The following is a 26702-nucleotide window of genomic DNA, read 5'->3' on the forward strand; positions in this document are numbered from 1 at the left end:
ATACTAATAAACATTTTACATAAAAACACTATAGAAAAGGATTGATTTATACATAAAGATCACAATTCTGGTCGATTGCAAAATCTAACGATGTCCCAAATAACTCCCAATACTGATACTTTATACATTGGTAATACACCGCATCAACCACCTTCATCCAAGTTTGTTTATTGTAAAAAATTGTAAAATCTACAGAATGGTTGGGTTCTCATCACTGTATTAAAGCTGCATTGCATTAACGCTCTGCAAGCTATCCATAGGCTTCAACATAGAAAGTACCAAGTCTTGAAATATTTTCTCAAAATATCAAGAGCTATCTCAAGAACCACTGAACCAATACTGAGCGTATTTGTACTCATTTTTACATATTTTTCATGGCAACTCCAAATATGGTCATGAAAATTTTTAAAGAAAATTTGAAACTTGTCATCTGCAGTCAACAACCGGTGTGGAGAGTGTTAAATTTCACTTTTACAATAATTCTCTAAGCAATAAGCATACTTTTGGATACAAGTATGTTATAAATAATGTACTATTTGCTTAAGTAGAAAAATAAGTAAGCTACCTTAAGCGCATCCTATTAGTTGAGACAAAAGAAATTAAGAAAACAAATTACCTTTCTTACAATTGGTATTTTCACACCAATCTTTGTGAAGATTTTAATTCAATCTATTTGAGTATGTGTGTGATTGCAAGTTAGCTCTGCACATTATCCACCTTATAAACTTGTGTCATATCCACACATTTACTTGACACAAAACCTTAGCAAATAGTTTACATTTGAATTTATATATATGAAATTGCTTGACATTTGACCCTTATGTCAAGAGATCAAAGATCAAACAGGAAAATTTGACCTTTGATCTTCTTTCTTAGGAAAACCACAATCATATATCCAATGACATGAAATGGTATGAATAAGATCACATGTGACTCAAAAAGCTTTACCTGTAGCAGAACCATGATAGAAAAAAACAGTTTTGTGTCGATATTGATAGCCTGCTATACACTTACAATGTACTTGTAGACAATTTTTCAATTTTCTTGGTATTTTCTCCAGATATGTACAGGATTTACACATGTATGATTTTACAAAGCTAACAGTGGCCCACATATAATATAAAGATGTCAAGCAAAATGAGTTGGACACACGGAATACTAACTTGAATGCAGTAACTTACCATTCTTCAATATCACTGGTTAAGTACAATAATTGAAAGTTTCTTAAAACCTATAACCTATGATATAGACCATTTTGAATATTCATGTGGGTTGATTGGTCTATCACTCCCCCCTTGAATATTCATGAGGGTTGATTGGTCTATCACTCCTACCTTAAATATTCATGAGGGTTGATGATTGGTCTATCACTCCCTCCTTGAATATTCATAAGGGTTTATTGGTCATCACTCCCCTTGAATATTAATGAGGGTTGATTGGTCTATCATTCCATGCTTGAATATTCATGAGGGTTGATTGGTCTATCACTCCCTCCTTGAATATTGATGAGGGCTGATTGGTCATCACTCTCACCTGTAATATTCATGAGGGTTGATTGACCGGTTGATTGGTCTATCACTACCTCCTTGAATACTGATGAGGGTTGATAGGTCTATTAGACCATGTTTGATGATGTCTTTCCTGCATTTAAACCACATAAAATATGATTGTTCTTTGGAAAATATGGGATCACAGATGCAAAGTGAGTGCTGCAATTTAGTCTTCGCACTGCATGGACCAGCAAGGATATGCCTTCATTAATAATTATGCACATCTGCTTGCTATCTGTTTCTTATATCATAAAATTTGGAACCCTACACTGTATCTACATACCGTGCTCTTTAGATCTATATACAATTGTTACATTTCTTTTATTATAACTTAATAATATGTATAATATACATAACAAATATCAAAATGAAAATTATATTCTCTATGTTTTTGCTGACAGCAAAGGATACAGTGGTGGCACCAAAATATTTTTGGGAAGGGGGGGGGGGCTGGGGGTGCAATGACGAAAACTGAATTCCAGCAAGTGAGGACTGAGGGAGGAAACAAAGGCATGGACATTGGTACCTCCACTGAATGGATATGTGATACAAGGAAGCAAGATGAGTTGTTTGTTACTCAAATTGATACATGAAATGTTACATTATTAGCTAATATTGAATTGTTTAGGTTAGCAATATAAAATATTATATCTCATGCACTGGTATCGATTGTCAGCATGTTTATTCTGTACAATGGGCAAGAAACATGTATCTTACTTGACAAATGAGTCATTTTGCTTCATGGCATCACAATGTTGCAATAAATCAGATTTTTCTACTCCCTTACCAAAATTGGAAAACTTATGTCAAGTGTGTACCAAAGCAATGTAACTTGATGCATATAGATTGCATTACCTTGCTTAGAGGTGCACATGAATGCACAACATATCCTACAACCACTGTCCACACCCTCAACCCCCTTCCAAATCTTCTTGGCTAAAGTTGAAATGTGCTATACTCTGATCAGCTCGTACTAGGCGGGACTCATAACATTGTGTACTGATATTGAATAGTGTACTCACAGCAAGTCGCAGCGCCTATGGGAATTGCGTTTTGAGGGACTGACGCACGCTTTTGTTAATTTCGGACTTTATTGACTCGCATATTACGAGCTGATCATATTATAGTAGTCTAAAATTTCAATCTATTCTTTAATAATGCTGAATTGAAACTCAACAGATTTTATTCCAAAAATTAGAATATTCTTAGAATAATGTTCAAAGTGTTGGATACAATATTCAATAACAATTAAATTTTAACAAGCTGCATGTATATAATGTACTAATGAGCACTTGTATGTTTTTGCAGCGGTTAAGAAATCTACTGCAAAAAGCAGAAATTGGGAAAACAATGTTTACTTTGTTACCAATGTCAATACCAGCTCAATTACAATTCTTATTACACAACCGATTGGTTGATGGACAACATTTGAGTAAAACTTGTTAAATAGTGTATAATTTGAAATTGATGAGTTGCAGGCTACTAAATAAAAGTTTGCCTTACTACTTTTTGGTAGAAAAGTAAAAGCTAAAAAAACATTCTTCAACAGCGATACATGGTGAACAAAATAATACAAAACTAGTACAATAAATTTATCTTATTACTTCATTTAATCAAAGTTTTATAATCTCTGTAGTGTAGTGCAATATTCATTGTTTTAATCTTAATTATTATTCATTTAGATACTAGCTATTAATTTCATTGAAGATTGCACTTGAGCCTTTTTAAATATTTGATGACGATAATGAAATGGTCAATACGAAAAATCCAATCTCTCTTGAATATTAATCAAACACAAAACAATTCCTACATGTATACTTTTTGTGATCTTAAAGAGTAATTTGACTGTCCTTTGGGCTTAAAAACCCAGAACTAAAAAATGAACAAGGGCCAATAATCTGCTGTCTTTGTCAAATTTTGTATATTGTTGGGGTATGTTTTCCGAATCCCAGCCGCTCCTACCTAACCAATCCAAAATGTAGAATCCCATGCAGGTTTATTCAACTCTTTGAGTTAGTGAGGTTTAATACACAATTACTGTCAGCTGTAGTATCTTGCTGCATGTGCCATGTATTTCATAACCGGAATGTCAGGAGTAATTAACTCGTCAATACATACAATATGATTACAATTTTAAAGGGACATTAAGAGATTCTGTTGTTGTTTTTGCTTTTGAGATCCGGGTAAATATCTTCTAGAAAGAATGGTGATGTGACTTTGTTTTAAAGTTGAGGAAAGGTTATAAATCCTGATTGGGTTTGTTATTCCATTCAAGATCATAATTGAATATTTTCAGCTTTTACTAACACTTCCTCTTATAGGCCGCATGAAATTAATTTTTTGGTTCTTGTCAGAAAGAATCATTATCATGGATTGACATGGATGGGCGAGTCCCCCCCCCCTTTTTACAAAAATTGGTTAAAAGTGATTCACATTGCTCAAATAACTTTTTTTATCATCATACTGACTAGCTGGAGCTTTAAAATCAAAATTTATACTTACAATTGAAAAAGATAAAAAATATGGACCAACTCTAGAAAACTATGCAGGCGGGGACGAGAACCAAAAAACTGATTTCATATGGCCATATTGAAGTTGAGCCAAGTAATCACATTTGGAGCTCACAGATGATATTCAAAGCCTACATTCCATTTTTATTCAGCAAGCCGGAATCAGATCATTTCCTTTCGAGATGTAGTAAAATGAGATGCCAATCTCACACAATCTCTGAATGACCCTTTGAATTAACATCATAACAATAATTCATAAAACCATTTATACACTGGTTGATAGTATGAATTGACTTTCAAGACTTCTTCAGTTAGCTACACATTTAACATATCCTTTGTAATAGTAGTAGTGGTATAAAAAACAACATGCTGGCAAAATAGTATACATAATTCAGTTGTCCATTAATGTAATGGTTGAAATATAATCATGAGGTAAGGCGACCGAAAACCCCCTGCTGTACTGTATATATAACAGGCAGGTGTTTTTTTTTTTTTTAGCAAATGACTCTAAAAATCACCAATTTGAATAAATTGCTATTTTTTTTGCAATTTTTTCCCTCATGTTGTACTCATTTTTTTGGTCTTAGTTTTGCTAAAGCAGCTGATTTTACATGCATACAACAATATCCATCAAACTCAGTCCATTTTTGGCCAAAAAATGGCTGATTTTACATGCATAGCAAATAATAAAAAATAAAAAAAACCTAAAAAATGGAAAATCTGGGTCGATTGGGTCTGTAGAACAGGATTTTTGGTCGCCTAAAAGATGGCTTGTTAGATTTCACAAGCCAGTATGGAGAGAATGAAATGAAACAATCCATCTTACACAGATTATATTTGTACCATTACAAGTATTTAAGATGGTTGAACATTTAGGTTTATATACCTTATACAAAAAATTCTATAACTTTTCAAGAATTTTTAAATACTCATTTGACAATACAAGTTTTGCCATTACATAATACAATCATATTCCAAATAATTTACCCACAACTAAGTTAGTTGGTGAGTCCAAGAGACAACACACTCACAAATGGCACTAGGAAGCAGGCTCTTTTCCTGCACATGCACAACATACATGTACATACTACGTATAGCTAAGGTGCAAAAGGTTGTAATGCATCGCACGGTTTAAGCGTTTTTGGGATAGTAAATATCAAACGTTGCTGTTGTTGGATGACAGTAAAACTGTTGAATAGTAATAGCTGAGCTGTCTAGAATTTATGAATGGATGGGGGATATAATAGTAGATAGTGACATAAATGGTGGACTATTCCAGTTGAAATCCATACACCCCCATGGAAAAAATGACCTTAATCTCCCACACAGTAGATTTCAAATGGAGTCACCCATTCAAAATTCACACTCCCAGTATGGAAGATTAAGGTCCTATCTTCCATAAGGGGTGTATGGATTTCAACTGGAATAGCCCAATTTGGCACATCACTTACCTGAAGGCAACAAACTCTACTTGATTCTAAGTATTTCTTTTGGTTTATTTACCATTTATATGCCAATGAGTTTGTCAGGTTTTTAAAAGTTTTATATTTCTTTGAAAAGAGGAGCTAAACTTTTTGGTCCAAGGTTTCATTTTGGAAGTTTTAGGATCTTTTTTCAAAATTCACATGTATGAAAAATGAAAATATGGGTTCTATTGATGTTTATCTCCCAACCATGTAGAGAGTAATGGTGGATCAGGGTCTACTGTGGGTTGGGCTTAAGAACTAAAGATACATTGTAGTCTTTGCAAATTGGCCTTTCTTGACAAATTCCTGGTTATGTATCTTGCTACCATGTGATATGGCTTCAAATTTATAAGTGAAATTGCATCTAAAAAAGAAGGAAAAGAGAAGGGAGACCTTTCCTCTTTCCAATCAAATTCATAATCTACATGTGACAAAACAGGGACTGAATAAATACTCCACCTCGATGTGTAATACACCAATAAAATTTCAAAAATTAAGTCTTAATATAAAAAAAACCTTTTTAAGAAATAAGTTTCTTAATCAAAATAAACACTGATCCATAATTTACAAGTTACAGTAGTACATTTTGTATCATTTACAATACAAATTATTTAATTAAAATATTTTTTTTTTTGCATGTCATTTATATCATGTTGAGACTAAGACCTTGGTGGAGGCTGCTGATATGGGTTATATGCAGGCTGTTGTTGTCCATACTGTTGTTGTGGGTAACCTTGTTGAGGAGGATACTGATACTGCTGTTGTGGGTACGGGCCCGGAGGTCCTTGGGCCTGAGGAGGGGGGTTCCCATATGGGTTATATGCTGGCATTGGGGCATACCCACCATATGGAGCATATGACGGCATAGGTTGATATTGTTGTGTAGGGTAACCTCCTGGTGCTTGTCCTCGTGGGGGTGGATTCTGATATGGCATACCTGCATTAGGTGGTGGTGCTTGACCTCCATATGGAGGATAGTATCCTGGTGCTGAGGCAGGGGGCGCTGAACTAGGGGGCGGTGCTGAACCAGGGGGCGGTGCTGAAGAGGCTGGCGGTGCTGAACTGGCAGCGGCACTTGGTTGTTGAGATCTCTGGGGAAGTGTTGGCGGTCTTGCAGGTGGAACTGTATTATAAGAGAGAGAAAAAACAAGATAACATGTGTCAAATTGTGGCAAGATACTAAGTATTATGTTGATCCACCGGTTTACCTAAAATAAACTTAATAAAATAAATCCAAGTAGTGCCAATGTACTATAAGCTAGAATCAAAACAAGATTTAGCAAAACACCCATTCCTGGATCCTTCCAGCTGTGTTTATTTTTGCAAATTTTGTAACCAATATAATGAAGTATACAAGTTGGGGTTTAATAAAAAGGAAAACTCAGATGATCAGGGCTATAAAATCAATCTTAATATCGCTTGACAACACCCAGTTGCTAAGTTAAACAGAAATCCAAAACCTCCCAGTTGTTACCATTGGTATCCTAATAAATCGTATCCTATACCCGCTTCTTATCGCCTCTCACTTGAGGTGAAAATAACCAAAGACAGCTTGCAGGAAGTATTACAAGCCTGCTGAAAATATACAGGGTGTCTCACTCAAAATCACATCCAGATTTTGTTTTATACAAGGTTATTATTATTATTGATTACTAAAATAAATTCAATCCCCATTTTAACCTTGGTGAGGCGGTGACGTCAGTGCACATACCATTGCATGCAGCTTCTAATTGTACACGTTCACTCAAAGCAATGGTGTACACACATGCACGTTTAAAGACGCTGCATCTCAATAAGACGAAAATGGTATAAAAGAAAGATTCATTACTTTGATCCATCAGCGTTTTGTTAATCATCAAAATGAACAGAAAGAAAACAAGCAAACAAACATGTAAACAAACAAGCAAACAAAATTAATCAAAAGTTTCAAATCAGTTATAAAGCGGCTTGCAAGAGACAACCTATGTACACAATGTTTTGAAGCAGTTTGAAGAATAAGTTTGAAAAAGTCTTGAGACGCCTGTGTTGCATTTGTCCTGGGAAGGCAGGCTTTACTGCGCAGCGCTATGTAATAATGTCATAATGGCTTATGGGTTTCAGTAATCTGGTGTTGACAAACTGTCAAATGGTTATCAGGGTTACAACTAGCTAGACAGCTAGTGGCTGGCACAGTTTGTAGCAGAGATTTTTGCATTCGTAAACTTTCACACATCGCTTTTATAGCATTTACTTTTTCAATGTGCTGGTAACATTGCTTTTTCGTATTTATTTTCTGACCAATACCTTTTCCAATTGAGACACTTGTTGAACATTACTGTCTTTATGATTTTTCTAAATTCCCGAAAATTTCAGGTCTGTAAAATGTCCACGATTACCATAGAGGCCGGTCAATTGGTTAATTCCTCTTACCCTGGGGAAGCTTACTCATACTATTTATTTCCATGCTCATATCTGACACATGGTATTTACAACAACATCTCGCTATAACTGAATGACTGCTGTGGTTTAGTGAACCACATGGAGAGTATTACATCAATGACATAATATGCTTCAGAATACGGACTCTTCTCTGCATCTTGCCAGCGTTAGAAATAAGGCCACATAAGGCTTATACATTGCATCTTGTTCCAATGTCCTAATCCAACAAAATACACTTCAGTCTTAAGCCTTCGACTAAGCCTATACACTATGGCTTGTCCTTATTTGCCTGCTTATTTGATAGGAGATGCAATGTGCCATTGTGGCGTATCACATTGCTATAAACCCACTCCTTTTCAGCCTTCCCCCCTCCCGGGCTTCTGCATTACCACCATTTTTTACCGTGCTGCAGGTTGGCTCAATAAATCATAATCCTCTTTTTGTAGGTAGTACTCATGGATTAAAATTAAAAATCATTTTTCCCCTTTTATCTTTTTGGTTCATGTTGGTGGTAGGTAAATGTTTGTGTTGGTAGTAAATGTTCTGCTGGTGCAATTGACAGTAATGTCTACTCCCTAGCTTCTTAGGTCCGATTTCTTGAAGTTTGGCTAGTGGTCAGGCTTCCTTAGCCAGTAGGCTAGTCCTACCAATGTGGATCCATTTTATTGATTTCTTATTCTAGCTGATGTATAGTGTGAAAGTTTAAGCACTGGTGTACAGGACTATGGCTTAGGAAGCCTGAGCCATGCTTCGAGAAACCGGCCTTTACTGGCCTCTTGATTATGTTCCACATGTCGTTGTTTTTTAAATCTCTTGTATGGTTCAGTTCATAGAAATAAAATCTATGTGAATGATGTGATATTAATAGCTCTGTTAATGTTATGTCTCATTTATTGATTGAAATTGAAGTACAGTGCATGGCGGTTAATTTGCTCACATGATCAGCCATATTCTTGGAGAGTTTCATTTCAAGATGAACCGACTCACATGTATGCAGATATCTACCATGTGCAATGAGCAATGAGGTGAAAAAGCAATAATCTTAGCGGTCCAACTCAACAATAAAAACAGCCAAAAATAGACAGGTTCTCTTGAAACTCAGCTTGAAACAGTAGAAGAATACTGTATTTGTTAGAGCAAATACAAAACAATTTATAAAATGCTTCTATTTTGGGATTTTTGTTTGCTTCACTCATTTTTACTTGAAATGGTGTGTGGCTGCAATAAGAGCTAATAACGTAATGAACCTCTGTCAATCAAAAGCACCATTGGTAGAGACAAGAAGCAATATTTGTAGTTGATAGTATCAAAATACATAGGAATGGATATTCTAAAAATGTATGATGAGGAAAAAACATAACTGTCAAAATGAATTTGGTAGATATCTTTTGAGACATCAAAGATTGTTGGGTGGCTGGCCTATGTGAGTCACTTGCCCTTATCAGTTCACATTTAGTACAGCCTGTCCGGATGCAAGGGGGTAATCGGATAAACTGAAGGATGCACGGCCAGGTCTACTCACAAGTGTTATTGGTATTTTTTCATGTACAAGTAAAAGGGTTTTTTGGTGTACATGTTGTTAGTGTGTGGGGGATTGGGTTGTGTGGAGTGGTACACTTGTAAACACACCCCCACACACCCCTACTCTCACTGACAGGAAAGCAAGGACCTCAGTAAGGTCATAACTTTATCCTATCTACCTGAATTGTTGTGGGTCCATGTTTTCCTTTATTTTTTCCTGTGTGTGACCTCATTTGGATAGATAAATACAAATGCACACCCCACATGTACATCCCCCACCTGCCCCTTGCTCTTCAAGTTATATTCGCTCCAGTACAGGCTGAGACAGAGGATGATTTAAGGAAGCCCCATCATGCACTGTAAAAGTGTTATCACTAGAGTTTCAACTGCCACTTTACTTCTCAAATCCCATTGAACTCTGTGCGAGAGATGTTGTTTTGTTTTAGAATTGCCCGTGTGTCATTATTACTTGGTCGATTTCAGATCTAAAGTGATGTATGCATGAAGGATAATTCACACCTTCTGTAGATAACATAAAATGTGAAATCGACCAACCTTTTGAAGGTGTTTTTATTGTAAATATATCTGTCCAAATTCAAATTTAACCATGCACGTGTGTATGCAGTGGGCGGGCAGTGGTGTCATGTTCACTCGCACAGCTGTGCTAACCGCAAGATTTGCTGGGAAGTGCTTAAATCATCCTCTGATGAGGCTGAGCCTACACTCCCAACAATGAATGTTGTTTATAATGCATCATGCTATTTTGAGATCTTTTGAACCAACTGCAAGCACTGCGACTACTATTATGTGTAGGGGGTGTTCAGGAGTGACGGTGTGTGTGTGTTAGTGATTACATACAATCCATGCATGCTGTGAGCAGCCAAAGCAAGCTTATTCCACAGACGCAACATTTTCCAGCAAAAATTACAAAAACAAAACACAACCCAAGAAACTAAATAAGGAATACATTCAGATCTCTAGCAGGCCAAGGATTTCCTGCACAAATCAAGGGGCAGCACAAGAAGGACCTATCTGCAATAGCTCCCAGGTGTCATATTTGTTACATGTGTACAATACAGAATGTAGAAATTGCCAAATGTCCATAAGGTAGCTATTACAGATAGGACCTTCTTTCCCTAACCCTCAAATCTTGATAAAAGGATAAACTTCTGTCAAGTAGGATTTCCAGTTCTTCATAAATTTTCAATTGTTTTACTTATTTTGTAGTTTGGGTTTCCATGCCAAAATTGCTTTGTAATCCCTCGATAGTATAATATCATTCTTAGCTCAAAGTCAAACATTATAATAATCTGAATTAAATTTCAAATTTGCCAATTTCTGTTTTGATCTCCATAACGATAGTGACTTCCTGCTCACAGGATAAATTTTGTACTGATGCAACTGAGATAACATTTAAACTTGAACATCTTGTTCACTTTCATTATATTCTTTGTAATAGTTTGTCTTCTGTTAAGATTAATTGCCAGCCATTGTACTCCAGCATTTTGTATTCTAGCATTTTGTATTCTAGCATTTTGTATCCCAGCATTTTGTTTTCTAGTATTTTGTATTTCCTTCGTTGGTTGACCCAGGAAAGCGATGTTCAGGACACTCATTAAAAGTGAACTAAAGGGCATTTTATTTACTTCCATTACTTGTAAACCCTGTAGCTGTACTCAATGTCTATTAAAGCCTTAATGTACAATCTTTTTTCAGAATTTTCCTTTATTTTTTTCAAAACAGATTTTTTGGCATATTTGTAATACTTACACATGTTCCAACTTAAATCTATGAGTAAACTGTCAAATTCGCCCTATTTGTAGTAAAACGGGATGATTTTCTGTTGGTCCGACATATTATGAGATTATGATAATATGTCGGAACGACTCTCTAAATCATAGTCTCCTCTGAAGCCAGTTTGGTTACGCTCCTCCACATGTGGAGGAGTGTAACCAAACTAACTGGGAGTGGCTGCGTGGGAGACTAACTCTGAGGCTGCATTCGCCATTTAGTGCGAGATATTTCGAGTGATAGAGGTGAAGTTTATGATGTTGTTTCTTTGCAATTTCTCATTGTTTTTCGCGTCCAAATGTATTGGGAACTTTCATAATGATTGCATATTACCATTTTGAAAGGAAAAAACAAAAATCTAAAAATTTAAAAAGATCGTACATTAAGGCTTTAAAGTGTTAATAATAGGGGAAATGACAATGTCTTTTTACAGATTGTGAGAATATTGCCTTTTATTTTGGTCTAATTTAAGGTGGCATATTCATCTCTAAATCTGACATTTCAGGTTGTGAATCATTTGTTGGAAGTAAGCAGTAAATTCTGATTGTACTATCAGTACAAATGTTCATATCCAGGAAGCAAAACATGAAGCAAACATTATCCGACGAGAAATATGGCTATAAATGAAATGCGACATGGGGGATATGATAACACTTTTTTTTCTTCATTGAGGAAGTTTTGTGATGTTTATATGCACTGTATTATTTTAAGTGTACGTGTACGCTTACATGCTAAAAATATGCTCATCATATTTGAGCATATGCTCATCATATTTGACCACACAGTATTATAATCATCAATTGTGCACGCTGTGGTGTAACTAGACTCACTCATGAACCAGGACCACCAAGTCAAGGGGGCACAATTTCAAAATTTTCCTTCTCACCCTTTACTTTACTAGGACAAAATATGCTCAATGCGCACAAAAATGTGGAATTTTAGCGCTGAAATGAGTCAAATTATGCACATTGCAACTTTTGGCCAATTTTGTCCTGGTATTTCGAGCCGGGGAAGGAACTTTCCCCCCTGCCCCCAGGTCAGTTACACTTTTGCTCATGAATGAGGGATCAATAAGGGAAGGGGTCAACTGTATTGTCTGTGAGTGAAATCTTTTTTTGTGGAAAAAAGGTCCACTTCTTGGCAGTTCAGGCAGGCCTAGGTAGCAGGAAGCTAGTATCCTGATTGGGCTCAAGACGCTGCCCCTTACCCCCTCTGGTTATGACAATGTACATGGAACAAATATCATACATATTATAATGTATTTATTGCAAATGAATATGTTTTTAGTTAATAGCAATTTCAATTTCTTGCTTTAAAGCATTTCACAGAATATCTGTGTTCTAAATACGATCAAATGAGATTATTTTTTATTTCCTCGTCACCGTATATTATTATTATCATGCCATCTGCTATTTTGGAATCATTGCTTTTATTGTTTGAACCATTTGGAGGATAATTCATTTAATACAGGCCTGTAGCCAGGATTTTTTGTGGGGAGTGTGATTTTGAAAAAGTGGACTTTTTCCAAGGGAAGGGGGCAATTCTGTGAAAAGTGGGCTTTCTTCCCCAAATTTTGACTTTTTTTGACCAAAAAAGCTTTAAAAATATAATATTTTGGCTCGCTACGCTCGCAAATTCATAAATTTGTGGACTTTTGGCTTGATTTAATATTCCCCAGTTTGTAATCCCAGCAAAAGTGAAAAAAAAGAAGGTATTTTTGAAATGAAAAATCTGGCCAAAATGAGGAAAACAGTTTGATAAAGTTGAAGCCTCATTCAAATACATGCAGCTAAATTTCTCTACATAAGTACAGACATTACAATTTCATGTAAAATGTTTTATATGTCTTTAATACATGGCTTACGGCTTAAACCTGTAGAAGGCTATGTTAGCACATCTATGACACTTACAAATGTGCCAAAATCTTGAATTTTGATGATTTTTACAATCCTCCGGATGAGCAAATCACAGAATGGGTCTTCAACTCTATTTCTTACTTCTAGGTCTGGAATTCTGGATTTTTATTTTATGAAAGGGTAATTTGGTGAAGCATATTACATGTGACTGTGACATGAAAGCAATTATTTCAATATCAAAACACTTTACATAATAAGCTGTGATATAATGAGCAATTCCACTGCTCTGTAGAAATTTACCCTTCATGACTAATTGACAAGCAGGGGTGGGCCCAAGGATGTTTTTTCTTTAAATCTTGAATGGAAAAATTGGCCTTCACCCACCTAAAAAATACTTTTTATACTTGAAACAGTTTAATAATATGAAAAAGCAGTCCCATTGTTGATTTTCTTTCTAATTTGAACCTTCTCGGACATTTTTACCCTGAATAATTGACTTTTGTGTATTTTGTATTTTGAGCATACAGGCAGTCCCCTCATTCCCTTCCTCCTGCTTACAGTTTAATATTAAAAAGTGGTCCTTTTAATCTTCCTCTCTAATTTAGACCTTCTTGGACATTTTTACCCTGAAATGTAAACTTGTCTCAGTTGTGTGTGTGTGTGTTGGGGGGGAATGAGAATGCAGACATCCTCTAACCCCCCCCTCCCCTCAATATAACTACCAACAAAATACAGTCAAATGAAACATCAACTGATTCAATTGTGAAGATATTCATCCAGGTTTAATATTCCAGTTTCATATTCCAATTTAATATCAACTGATTTTCTAAAAAGTTCCCCTCTCAAATTATTCTGTCACTTATTTTCCTATAAATGTACCAAGGTCAAATAGCCCACACAAAATCCAATAAAAATGAGGGAAATAGAATAAATTGTCAATATTTAAATACCAGAAACAGAACCAATTACATCAAGGGCAATGACTACAATGTGTATTATAAATCAATTATATACAATATATTCTGAATGTGTACTATATCCTAATGAAAATGATTGATTCTGAAATTATGTCTGAAATTAATTGGCAACCTCTGCAGATTAAATTCAAACTTCCCTCTCCTCATGGTTAATTTAGAATTGGGTAGTAATAATGAAAGTATGCCGTCCTTCGGAGGGGACGTTAAGCCGGTCCCCTGTACACAGAGCCATTATCTGTCAAATACTTCGCAGTCAATTTCAAAAAGACTAGTGTTTACCCCTGACTGTTCCCAACCCATCCTGGTGTTCAAATAGACCCCAAAGGAGATAAGCTTCAATAGAGGCTTTCTTGGGTTATCCAGGGTTGTCAAAACCCCGAACAAATCAAATAAATAAAATTATATTCATGACAAAAAGCAGAAAAGCATTAACAAACAAACAGATTTAATCAAAAATTGAGCAAACCAGTGACAGGCTAAATTTGAGTATGGTGATTGGAAAATATTCAAATAAACTTTAATTTAAAATAAAATTTAAAAAAAACACTAAAAGAATGTTTTGAAGCAAGTTTTCCAAAATGTTTACCTGTTTTTAAAATGTTTTATAGCATATATACACCATATAAACCAACATTTTCCGTTTGCTGACCTGAGTTTGCTGAGCACTACTTCTTTGCAGCACTCCAAGATGTTCAAAACATCTAATTATCATTTAATTATTTCTGACAAAGCATACACAGAAGTAAGGTTTGATTCTTGGAATTGCCTCATCCCGGTGCCTCAGCGTATGTTACAGTTTTTGATCAGTAAACATAGCATTGAATCCAGGAAACCAAACTGGCTCTTACCATGTATGTATAATTGGTAAATTTGAGGTAATTAGTGTGTGTTATGAGCATTGTCCAGGGAAATATCTGCAAGAATGAGTTCCAAATTGTTCAGGGGGCACACCACTAAATAAATCTCCCATTGATATATACTAGAGTCCGAAGTTTTCCGTTTTACGGAAAACGGAAGAAAATCACGGAATCGGAGGTACAACACGGAAAGTGACATTTTTGTATGATGTGACAAAAATTGTTAAAAAATAAAAGAAATAAATGTTAAAAACAATCATGAGTTGTATGTCAATTTTTATGATAAAAATACTGTTTATAATACTAAAATAAACGTATATTACCAATACATGAACCCCCTATATCTCTCCAAACATCGTAATAGTCGGCCTATTATCGTGAGAATATTCCAATCGGAGCATATTGATCGCGATATTGAACATTTATTGTGATATTAATATCGTTGTTTATACATTTTAAGCGTTATTCAAGGCACGGATTTACAAATTTTACAACACGGATTACAACACGGAAAATGGATTTTAGAAAACGGTAAACTTCGGACTCTAATATATACACATAAAATAAGTTACATTTATCTTTCTGTCACAATATTTGGATTGGATTTTCTTAAGAGTATAATTTATGCAATTTTCAGATTCACTTTTGAGCAACGAGCACATGAACACTGCTACCCTTATCTTCTGCCAGCCTGCTGTGTTTTGGGGGCCCAACTTTTTGACCAGATCAAGATGTACCATTCTGAGGTATTCTGAACATTGATCAATTGCATATCTTGTAATTTAATCAAACAATCATGGTTAATCATCTCGCTCCAATGGTACACCCACTTGTGTGCAGTATGGAACCTGTTTTACAGGAACTATCAGTATCAAGGGTTACACCAAAATGTGAAAGGATTTGGTGTTGTGCTCCCTTGATCTCAATCTACTTCAGTGGTTTTCTCAATTCCCAATTTAATTAGGGCTGATAAAGTATGCATTCTGCTTAACAATTATCCCGGACAATTATATGCCCTGCATGTTGGGTTTTTACAGGGTGTCCCAAAATATCAGGCTGCAACGAATGTAGTGATATTTAATCATTCAGAGTTTATATAATGTGAAAGCCAAATCTTTTATACTTTGTTTGGCTTATAATTGGTGAAAATTATTTGGTTTTTGTTACTCTGTGTGTCACTAAAGTCCCAACTAATGCTTGTGTTAATCATAAGATACCATTACATTTGTCAGGTCAAGCTATTTTGGGACACCCTGTAGTATATACTAGCTCATACTAGGCTCACTATTAAGTATCTTTTCAGTATTATTGATGTAGGCTACAGGCTGTATCATTAATGATTGTTATTCATCAAAACCTATAAATCAAAATCCTATAGTCTAATAAAAAAGTAAGTTCTAAATCTATAATATAAAATCCTACAAAATCCTAACCTTAACCCTAAACCTTGGACTGTGGTCCAAATGGCAAGAGAACAGTGTGCAATGCCTGCTACAGTCTGTCCACTTAGAAGTACAAACCAAATCTGTGGCATCGGGGGTCGATGCTTTGCGTCACACGCGAGCGCGACGCGACGCGAAAAGAGCGTGGTGCACAAATCGCGCAGCACTTGGCACGCCAAAGAAGCATTGCACTGAAATAATTATTCTCATACCTCCAGTTTCCGAGGTCTATTTACTTAGTACTTCTATGTGGACAGACTATACATTGTCTTTTCTTCTTCTGAATCTTACATGGTTGTAAAAAAAAATCTTGTCTACACAAAAATATCTCTTCAGAGCACATCACACTGATCATGCAGCACATCCTGGCAGCACAAAGTTTAATAATAACAAGCAATTAAATATCTTTATTTCCTGGCTTTCAAGGCCTTGTATTTTCTTTAACCATTAATAACCAGCCTCTTCATATCTACCTGTCTGAGCCTCAAGGTCTGTACCGTATCTTAAAGATTTGATTGTCACAGATAATATTGAAACTTAAAGCAATAATATCAGATCAGATTTAATGTTGATAGGAATAGCATGTATGAGCAGATAACTAACTCCAGAGGGCAGTATTCACATGATACAGATGCAGCAGAGTTCTTGATTGAAAAGCAATATTGTAATACTAGGCGGTTACCCGTATTTGGCGGTTCTCGGCTGTCACAATTATACCTGGCTGATGGTGACTGTACCCACCAAGTTTTATGCCCATAGGACAGTTTTTCCTAATTTGACCTCAGATGACCCCTTGTGACCTCGAAATGACCTGCCAAAATTTGGCTCTAAATGTTGACTGAACCCACCATGTTTCATGCCCATACGACAGTTTTTAGTAATTTGACCTTGGATGACCCCAAAATGACCGTCAAAAATTTGACTCTAAAAGTTGACTGTACCCACCAAGTTTCATGCCCATACGACATTTTTTACTATTTTGACCTCAGATGACCCCTGGGTGACCCCAAAATGACTGTCCAAAAATTTGACTCTAAAAGTTGACTGTACCCACCTTCATGCCCATACGACAGTTTTTACTAATTTGACCTCAGATGACCCCTGGATGACCTCGGGTAATCTTGGCCCACTTACCGAAACAAACTTGTTCTGTATAAATAAATAAATAAATTTTGGATTTATAAAGCGCCTTTCTCCAGATCTTAGAGGACTCAAAGCGCTGTAATTTCGCTGCAATGGTGAATCATCACAATCAGATCGCATCAACTAGGTTGCTGCGACGGCAGCGCACACCTATCCGCATTTAGATTGTAACATCCACCAATTATCTGTGCAGCTCCCCAAATTCCATTGGGTGAAGGAAGTTTTGATAACCAAACAACTAATCACCGATTTTTTGCGATACAGGAGGAAACCGGAGATCCCGGAGAAAACCTGCGAGAGCGAGCATGGAATCGGGATAAACCAAGTGCACATGAGTCCTTGGGCGCGCCGGGCTTGAACCCGGGACCTCAGTGGTGCAAAGCGAGGGAACTACCGCTGCGCTAACTCGCCCTCCCATGTATGAGGTCCAGATGCACCCACCCACCAAGTTTGAGGAACGTGCGACCCCTAGTCTCCGAGAAAATAGGCGGAAAACAGTTTTTACTAATTTGACCTCAGATGACCCCTGAGTGACCTTGACCCACTAACCAATACAAACTTGTTCCTTCTTAGGTCAAGATGCACCTACCCACCAAGTTGCATGCCCATATGACAATTTTTACTAATTTGACCCCTAGATGACCTCTGGTGACCTTGACCCACTAACCAATACAAACTTGTTCTGTCCCGGGTCAAGACGCACCCACCTGCCAAGTTTGAGGAATGGGTGCCCCCCAGCCTCTGAGAAAAACAGTTTTTACTAATTTGACCCCTGGATGACCTCGGGTGACCTTGACCCACTAACCAATACAAACTTGTTCTGTAAGGGGTCAAGCTGCACCCACCCACAAAGTTTGAGAAACGTGCGACCCCTAGTCTCCGAGAAAATAGGCGGACAGACAGACAGACAGAGTCACAGACAGAGACAGAGACAGACTACCAGTATTATTATATAGACTAGGCGGTTACCCGTATTTGGCGGTTCTCGGCTGTCGCGATTACCTGGCTGATGGTGACTGTACTCACCAAGTTTTATGCCCATAGGACAGTTTTTACTAATTTGACCTCAGATGACCCCTTGTGACCTCGAAATGACCTTCCAAAATTTGGCTCTAAATGTTGACTGTACCCACCACGTTTCATGCCCATATGACAGTTTTAGTAATTTGACCTTGGATGACCCCAAAATGACCATCCAAAAATTTGACTCTAAAAGTTGACTGTACCCACCAAGTTTCATGCCCATACAACATTTTTACTAATTTGACCTCAGATGACCCCTGGTTGACCCCCGGATGACCCCAAAATGACCGTCAAAATTTGACTCTAAAAGTTGACTGTACCCACCAAGTTTCATGCCCATACGACAGTTTTTACTTGGCCCACTTACCGAAACAAACTTGTTCTGTCTGAGGTCCAGATGCACCCACCCACTAAGTTTAAGGAACGCATACGACCCCTAGTCTCTGAGAAAATAGGCGGAAAACAGTTTTTACTACTTTGACCTCAGATGACCCCTGGGTGACCTTGACCCACTAACCAATACAAACTTGTTCCGTCTTAGGTCTAGATGCACCTACCCACCAAGTTGCATGACCATATGACAGTTTTACTAATTTGACCCCTAGATGACCTCTGGTGACCTTGACCCACTAACCAATACAAACTTGTTCTGTCCTGGGTCAAAGCACGCACCCACCAAATCAAGTTTGAGGAACGTCGACCCCCAGTCTCCGAGAAAAACAGTTTTTACTAATTTGACCCCTGGATGACCTCGGGTGACCTTGACCCACTAACCAATATAAACTCGTTCTTCCTCATACCAAGCTGCACCCACCCACCAAGTTTGAGGAACGTGCGACCCCCGGTCTCCGAGAAAATAGGCGGACAGACACACAGATAGACAGACAGATAGATAGACAGATAGATAGACAGACGATGCGTATTATTATATAGATGTACCAACCCCGGGTACCAACTACCATATTTTTTTGTCAAATTTTGCATCAGATTACACAGCAGCACACTACGCAAAGCACAAATATTTTCCCTGCACAAAATTTCACGATTTGAAACAAACCATATCTTTTGTGGCATGTATTAAATAGCAAAATTGAAATTTTTTCTTAAAGGCCTATATAGGGAAAAAATATCTGGGAAAATGTTACGGAAAAAAAAAATCTGCGAAAATGTTGTGAATCCTTGGCACCCATGAAATTTTTTTAATGCAAACATTTTGTGATTTAGAGTAATCAATTTCATTGATATTTACAATGATAAATCGGAAGTGAGATTCCAATAGGTCTGTGTGAAACCCCAACATCTGTTCACTAAACACAGCCTGCGTACTCACCTATCTGTTCATATCATCCCATCTCACAACTGATAAGCTCAAAATATTCTATTCATAAATTCATTAATATTACACAGCCATAAGCCTCTACACCAAAGTCCAGGAACCTCACATGCTAAGTCCTTATATCACTGACCAGCAAATAGTTTGAATAAATTTCTTTTAAACAAGTTTTGGAAAAAATGGTGATGCCTAAGACCAAGAAAAACGGTAATAACAAGTTTTGTAGTTCTCCTGTACATAGAAGGACACTCACAAAAAGCCAACAGAATCTTCCATTAACACTGAAAATACAGCAATAATATGCTCTGTAGGATGCTTGTTCATCCTAAAGGACAAAAATTGATCTTCATAGCACAACTGATTGCATATATGAAATTCTGTGTACAAACTGTAACCACCCTTATTTAGGTGAAACATGAATTTGAGACTCACCTCAGTAAAATCACATCATTCACTGGAACAATTATGCAAACATCCTTTGTAAGGAATGTGATGCAAATTCAAGACACATAAAAGAATTCATCTAAGAGGTTTTATTTTATCTACCTGACCGTCGTTTTATCTTTTCAGTTTCTGTTTCCGTAACCGTAATAGTTTTTGTAAGTCATTGTTATTCTGAAGTGGTAGTCTCCCAGGTGTGGCCAATCTTTTATTCTAGCCTTTTGTTAGTTACTGAAAATTTGAAGCTCGTGAATTTCAGTTTTCGTTTTGGTAAGTTATATTGATTTTTTACATAAAACCTTGAGATGTGCGGTTGGGTGCCAATCTAGACAAAAGAAAAGTCTAAATTTTACGGTCCTAAATTCGCGGTAAATGGTACGGCTTCAATTGACTTGTGTTTGGTGTATATGCACTTACGCCTAGACGTAAGTGGCTCTTAAAAAAAGTCTTGCATTGAAATATATACTAACCATGTTGCCAAGTTATAAGCAAAAGTCTTTCATATTGGCGATGAAACGAAGCGTCTAAAATCTCCCAATGAGGCGCGTATAAGTGGTGATTTGGTAATCATGTTTTATATTGAAATGCAATACAAAAGAATTTGCATTGGAGCAAAGATAATGTATTCTATTCATGGCAAGCTAATCTGATAATTGGTTGGGCCTGTATGCAAGACTCGGGTTTATTTTAAATGTTTATTTTTGCAGAGCTTATTTTCAGTCATGGATCATACTGATAAATTTCGCGAGGGGGAGGGAGGGAGGGAGGGAGATACTTAAGTTGAGACTGAACAAGCGAGAGTGGGAGGGGGTGAGGAAGAAAGAGAGAAGAGGGAGAGACGGGAAGACTAGAAAGAGAAGAACTCGAGAGGAGAGAGTAGGGTCCGGGGACGGGGAGGGTGGGGAGACTGATCATATGGGGGGGGGGCAGGAGGAAGCAAAATAGGGAGATAGACATTGATACGAGTGAAGGGCGACACTGTGGCCCTGCATAAGTGCTTTGGGGTTCGACAGGCTCATAAGCGGACCTTTTGTGATTTTAGGGCTTATTTGCAACGTTTTTACAGAAAAAAGTGGACTTTGTCATTCGGATTGGCATGCATTTTGTCAAATCAATGTAGATCAATTTACCAAGAGGGCGCTAGGCCATTAAAAACACTGGTGTTAACATATTTTTTCTCTCCGGTTTTATTGACATAAGCAATCACCTCTATTGAAATAAGCTGATTGGTACTTCAGAGTTAACAATGAAATCAGATTACAGTAACTTACTGAATCCCTTGCGTTTTCGTATCTGAACAAAAGACTTACGGAAATTGAAAAGATAAAAAGACCCTGAGTGTCCCTCCCAGAGCCACAGCCTGGATACTCCAGTGACACTCCTAACTTCCTAAGGTACATCACAACACACAAGTGAACATTCTAGCTGTGTAAACAGCCATACATGTGCAATGAGCTATATTTACTTATCTAACTTTCAATAAAAAGTGACGTCACATGCATGTACACACAAATTAATTATACCCTTTTTTTATAAATGTGTCAATGAACTTTGCAAAAGTCTGTTGCATAGGTGGGATATGAAAAAAATATTTGTTCTTGATTAATATAATATACTCCTTGATGCCTACGATCTTCTATACATGGTTTGCATACATGTAGTTTATGTGTCTGAATTGTGTAGCCATATTTTCCATTTTGAGAAATGCAATGACATTTCCATTATAATCAACTGTAATTAGAAATCAAGTTATTCTCTAATTTGAAAAGGTTCACTTTTTTATGGAAGTAAGCTAAAATAATAAAAATATGCCTCAAAATATTAAAATTTTAGAAATATAAGGAGTCCTTTTTGAGTCCCAGAACATAACGGGGTAAAAAGTCCACTATAAACAAGCAAGATGTTTCTTCTGAAAAGAGTCTGGACACCCCCCCCATTCAAAAATATATATGTGACCTGTTTTAACACGAAATGAGCGTTAAGTCATAAGTTCAGGGTTTTAAGATGTTCTGATTGTTGAGTTGCTGTTCTTTGTTTGAAGACACCTGCATTGGCAGTGGTATGTTCTTTGTGAATGACGACAGAATTGATCAGAGTACAGCATATTATGTCCCCATTCACAAAGGACATACCACTGCCAAGAACCAAAGAACATCAACGTAACTGTTGGCACGTTTTGAAACTCCAAACTTGTGACTTAATGCTCCTTTCGTGGGAGCAAGTCACTTATATCATTTCTACAGGTCTGGTTTGCATTAATTCTTAATGTGATTGAATGTTGTACAAGCATGACTAATTGCAAAAGGGATAGCCAGCTTTATATCATATTAGGGTGAAATTAAATTCACATAATGAAAAAAACCCACAGATGTGCTTCTCCACATATGTTACGTCCACGGCCCCAAGGAAGAACAACTTTGTTGATTTGGGCCTCCGTGGTGAAATAAAGCTTCCTATCCTTCCTATCCTATCCTACTGTCTTCAACCCCTTGAGAACCAATGGGATATTTAAGATGAAATCCATACACCCCGGAAGACATGACCTTAATCTCCAACACGGGGGAGTGTGGATTTCAAATGGGGTCACCTGAATAATAAATTTGAAATATACATCCCCTTTGTGGGAGACTAAAAACATGTCTTCCATCTAGGGGGTATATGGATTTGAGGATTTCAACTGGAATAGCAAATAAACTCTGTAATTACACGGTTTCTGCCTGCTTAATTATGCAATATATTTATCTGAGTGACAATCCTCTTCAGCCCAATAACCATTCTTACCAGGTTGCTGATTGGCACAATAGTGTTCTTGTAACCAATCAGCATTTAGTACTCATGGGGTTAAGCCTCTTCAGCCCTACCACCATTCTTACCATGTTGCTGATTGGCTAAATCATAGTGTTCTTGTAACAATTCAGCAGATAGTACTCCCTCATGGGGTTCATCTTTGCAGTGCTTTCACAAATTCAGAAAAAAAAACCCCTTTTAGGACAATGACCTATGACTAACAGCAAGGATTTCCCATACTCTTATTACTTTTCTATGACAGAATGGTATTATGACTGTCTCTTGTATAAAACCCATTTCAAAGATAACCATCAATTAAAAACAAAAAATCTTCAAAATGTTCATGACAGATTTAATCTGAGTTGAGTACATGAAAGCAGGAAACTATTTTAAAGCAAAACTTACACAAAAAAAAGCACTTTCTAACCTGACCTTTGAAGATATGGTGAAATATATGCAGTGATTAAAATGTACTGTCAGATGCTTTTGTTGTCGCTTTGTTTTTGCTTGTTTTGCTGTGTCTTGCTTTTGTATTTTTGATAATTTTTAGTGCACATTTCTTCAACCAAAATGTTTGAAAAGAGTTACATGAGGCCAATAAAAGACCATTTGGTATAAGGTATTAAACATCAGAGGTCAGAAGGCTATGTGTAATTATCAGTTCTCAACAGTTCTTTTAAGCATGGCAAATTCTGATACACTGAAGGTGGAAATTTTCATCTTTGAGCTAGTCTGAATTACAATTTTGTTTGAAATTTCAAATAACTGTTTTGTGTTGTGTATCATTAACCTGAACCCCACAGGGTTGGGAGAGGGGCCTTGTATATTACCCCTATGCTGTTCCAGTGTAGGCACCCAGGGTGTGACAGATAGGCAGTAGGCACCCAGCGTGTGGGGTTAATCAATAAGATGATGAGTTGAGCTGGGTTGTGAGGCTCCGCCACCTTGCCTGGATATGGGGCATTTAAGAGCGTGCTTGTGTGAAAGAAGTTCAGAAAAACTCACAGCCCATACACCACAGCAGCAGCGTCATTTTGACCATGAATATACATCACTGATCACAAAGATACAGGCCAATATAAAAAGTCAGGAAACCTTGTACACCCATTAAATGGTTTTTGTCCAAACTTTGTATGGCGGTCACTTTTTGATCATACATGCAGCTTATTAACAAATATATGAGAACTTAAGCTTAAATGCTACACAAAATATCAACATCATGTACTAAAGGCAAAGTGGAAGCACTATACAACAAAACAGTATGGCTTTTCTTTAAATAGGTTTTCAGGAAGGAGAAAGGCTTCCTACCAGCCACCAAACCCTTAACTATAACTTGTTTCCCACCATATCCACTACTTTACTGGTTTTCCAATACAAAGCTGTGCTAATGTTAGTACAACAAGTTCATAATTTTACGCTTAACTTTATACCATTCAGATTTGCAATACATGTTAATAAGCCCTAGCGCCCTTCTGTTGTACTTACTCTCGTCGTGTTAAAAACTTGTAATTGATAAAAAACAATAACAACAATAAAAGTAATGGAAACAATGCTTAAGTAATTGCTAACCCAGCTTACACTGCTACATTCAAAACTTCAATTCACCAGCTAAGTGGTTACATAACTCCCTGGTAACTGGATCACGCACCTTTTGGAATTGGTAGTACATGCCATAAACTTTGTGTTGCGCTCATTGTGATCGTGGTGAAGAACTCAAAAGCGTGATCCAGTTGACATAATGATAATCGGATTAGCCTTGTTATGCTGCACTGTGAAACCCACCGTAACTACTTTGCCTTATTTTTCAAAGAGTTTCAACCATTTTTACATCACATTTATCATTAAAGAATGGTAAAACTGTTGAAACACTCTGCCATTTGTTAATTATCATTGTTAAAGTCTCCCATTTTTATATGCTTATTAGATGGCTGAATTACCAATGTAAAAAAGAGAAAACTGAAGCATCATAATAACAAAATTGGAAAAAGTCTATTTAGTACACCAATAATTGATGAAAGTAAGTTGTCCATCCAATTCTTGTATTGAGTTTTAAATCGCCGACAAAGTGACATAATAATCGGATTAACTACCATAGCAATAGATGAAAACAATTTTTTAATATATCTCGTTACACTACAAGCAGGTTGCACTCATCACCTGTGTATGTCTGCAATCATAGATTGAATACAATGCCGCTCTTTTGAAAGATATGAAAGATACTAATCTTACAGGTGCAAGTGATCAGCATGATATGGTTCAATGCAGAGGTACCGCGTCAACATACTTGTGAAGTAAAGTGTGCTGAGGCTTGTGGATCAACGTCTAGACGTTGTGCCTGTGCGTAGCGCACTATAAATCACTGCGCTTTAATTTGTGCTGCACGGAATAATCAAAAATTGTTTTTACATATTGCTATGGTAGTTAATCCGATTATTACGTCACTTCGCCAGCAAATAGCATGATAGCATATATGCAAATATCATGATATTAAAATCAATTCAAAATGGCAATGAAGATGAAGATGATACAATTTTGATAATGAAATGCAATGTGTGACTATGATGTCTGTTAAACCAGTAAGCCATCATACTCAAATTATGATAACAATACCTTTTTTATCCTCGGGTTTAGGTTGACTATTTGTAGTTTCCTCTGATGAAACAACATTACAAAACATAGACATAAAAATCACATGTACATAACACATAGACATAAATATCACATGTACATAACACATAGACACTTGACAATATCTGTTGGCCATTTGAAAATGAAATAAGATGCTACCAATTTCAAATAGCAATGAACATGAAGGTGACAACAATAATGTAATGCAACCCCGGGAATACAACTAGCTGTATGTATGATGCTTATTGTTTAATTTGGTGACTTATCAATACCTTTTTTATCCTCAGGTTTAGGTTGTGAGGTTGTAGTCCCAAAAGTTGCACTACCATCAGCAACATTCATATCTACTGTAAATAACAAGCAACAGGGAATATAATATACATTGAAATTGAGGAATCTTGTCAATTTAATTGATACCAAACTTGATATATTTTCCTTCTTTGTTACAAGATCTATACAAGACCGAGTAAATTTGTACCCAAATGCAATATTTCATACTAGAATGACTAGTAAGACAAAATGTGTGTTTTGAGAAAATGCAAATTGGATCTGCAACTTGGCTCTTTAAATTTCTCAACTCCTGAATGTCCAACTTGAAGAGCGTATCAAAGAACATACATCCCAAAGAAAAGGTGCTGCTAAGTCCACTTGCTGTGTACTCGCATTCACTCATACATGTATGATGAGTGTATTTGAAAAGGGATACAGACATGATAGTTGATTAGTGCAGCCTACTTATAGTGGAGGGCAATACATTCAAAAATTGTTTTCATCTATTGCTATGGTAATAAATCCTGCTACATCACTACTTCTACGTCGAACTGATGTTCAAAATGGTAGCGCGACTTTTGGGGCACAGTACTAGTTTCGTGATGAGACAACATTTCAATATACAGACAAAAAATTACATATACATAACACATATGGATACTTGACAATAATTGATGATAAAAATGTGG

The 26702-nt window shown here is 36.6% G+C and overlaps 1 protein-coding gene and 1 long non-coding RNA gene across 3 annotated transcripts in view; both read right to left on the reverse strand.

Moving 5' to 3' along the window:
- Positions 1–612: 612 nt before the first annotated feature.
- LOC140160768 (uncharacterized) lies at positions 613–4209 on the reverse strand. Its single transcript, XR_011860013.1, has 2 exons — positions 1583–4209; positions 613–1491 (listed from the first exon to the last, which is right to left on the reverse strand). It is a non-coding gene; the product is annotated as an uncharacterized lncRNA (long non-coding RNA).
- A 395-nt stretch (positions 4210–4604) lies between these two features.
- Positions 4605–26702, reverse strand: part of LOC140160774 (programmed cell death 6-interacting protein-like) — a 56311-nt gene continuing 34213 nt past the window's right edge. For both annotated transcript variants that reach the window (XM_072184083.1, XM_072184075.1), the window contains one exon: positions 4605–6649. In XM_072184083.1, coding sequence (XP_072040184.1) covers positions 6186–6649 — 464 coding nt within the window. In that variant the 3' untranslated portion in view covers positions 4605–6185. The remainder of the gene's footprint in view (positions 6650–26702) is intronic.

Source organism: Amphiura filiformis, chromosome 1 (assembly GCF_039555335.1).
Source record: "Amphiura filiformis chromosome 1, Afil_fr2py, whole genome shotgun sequence".
Classification (NCBI taxonomy): Eukaryota; Metazoa; Echinodermata; class Ophiuroidea; order Amphilepidida; family Amphiuridae; genus Amphiura; species Amphiura filiformis.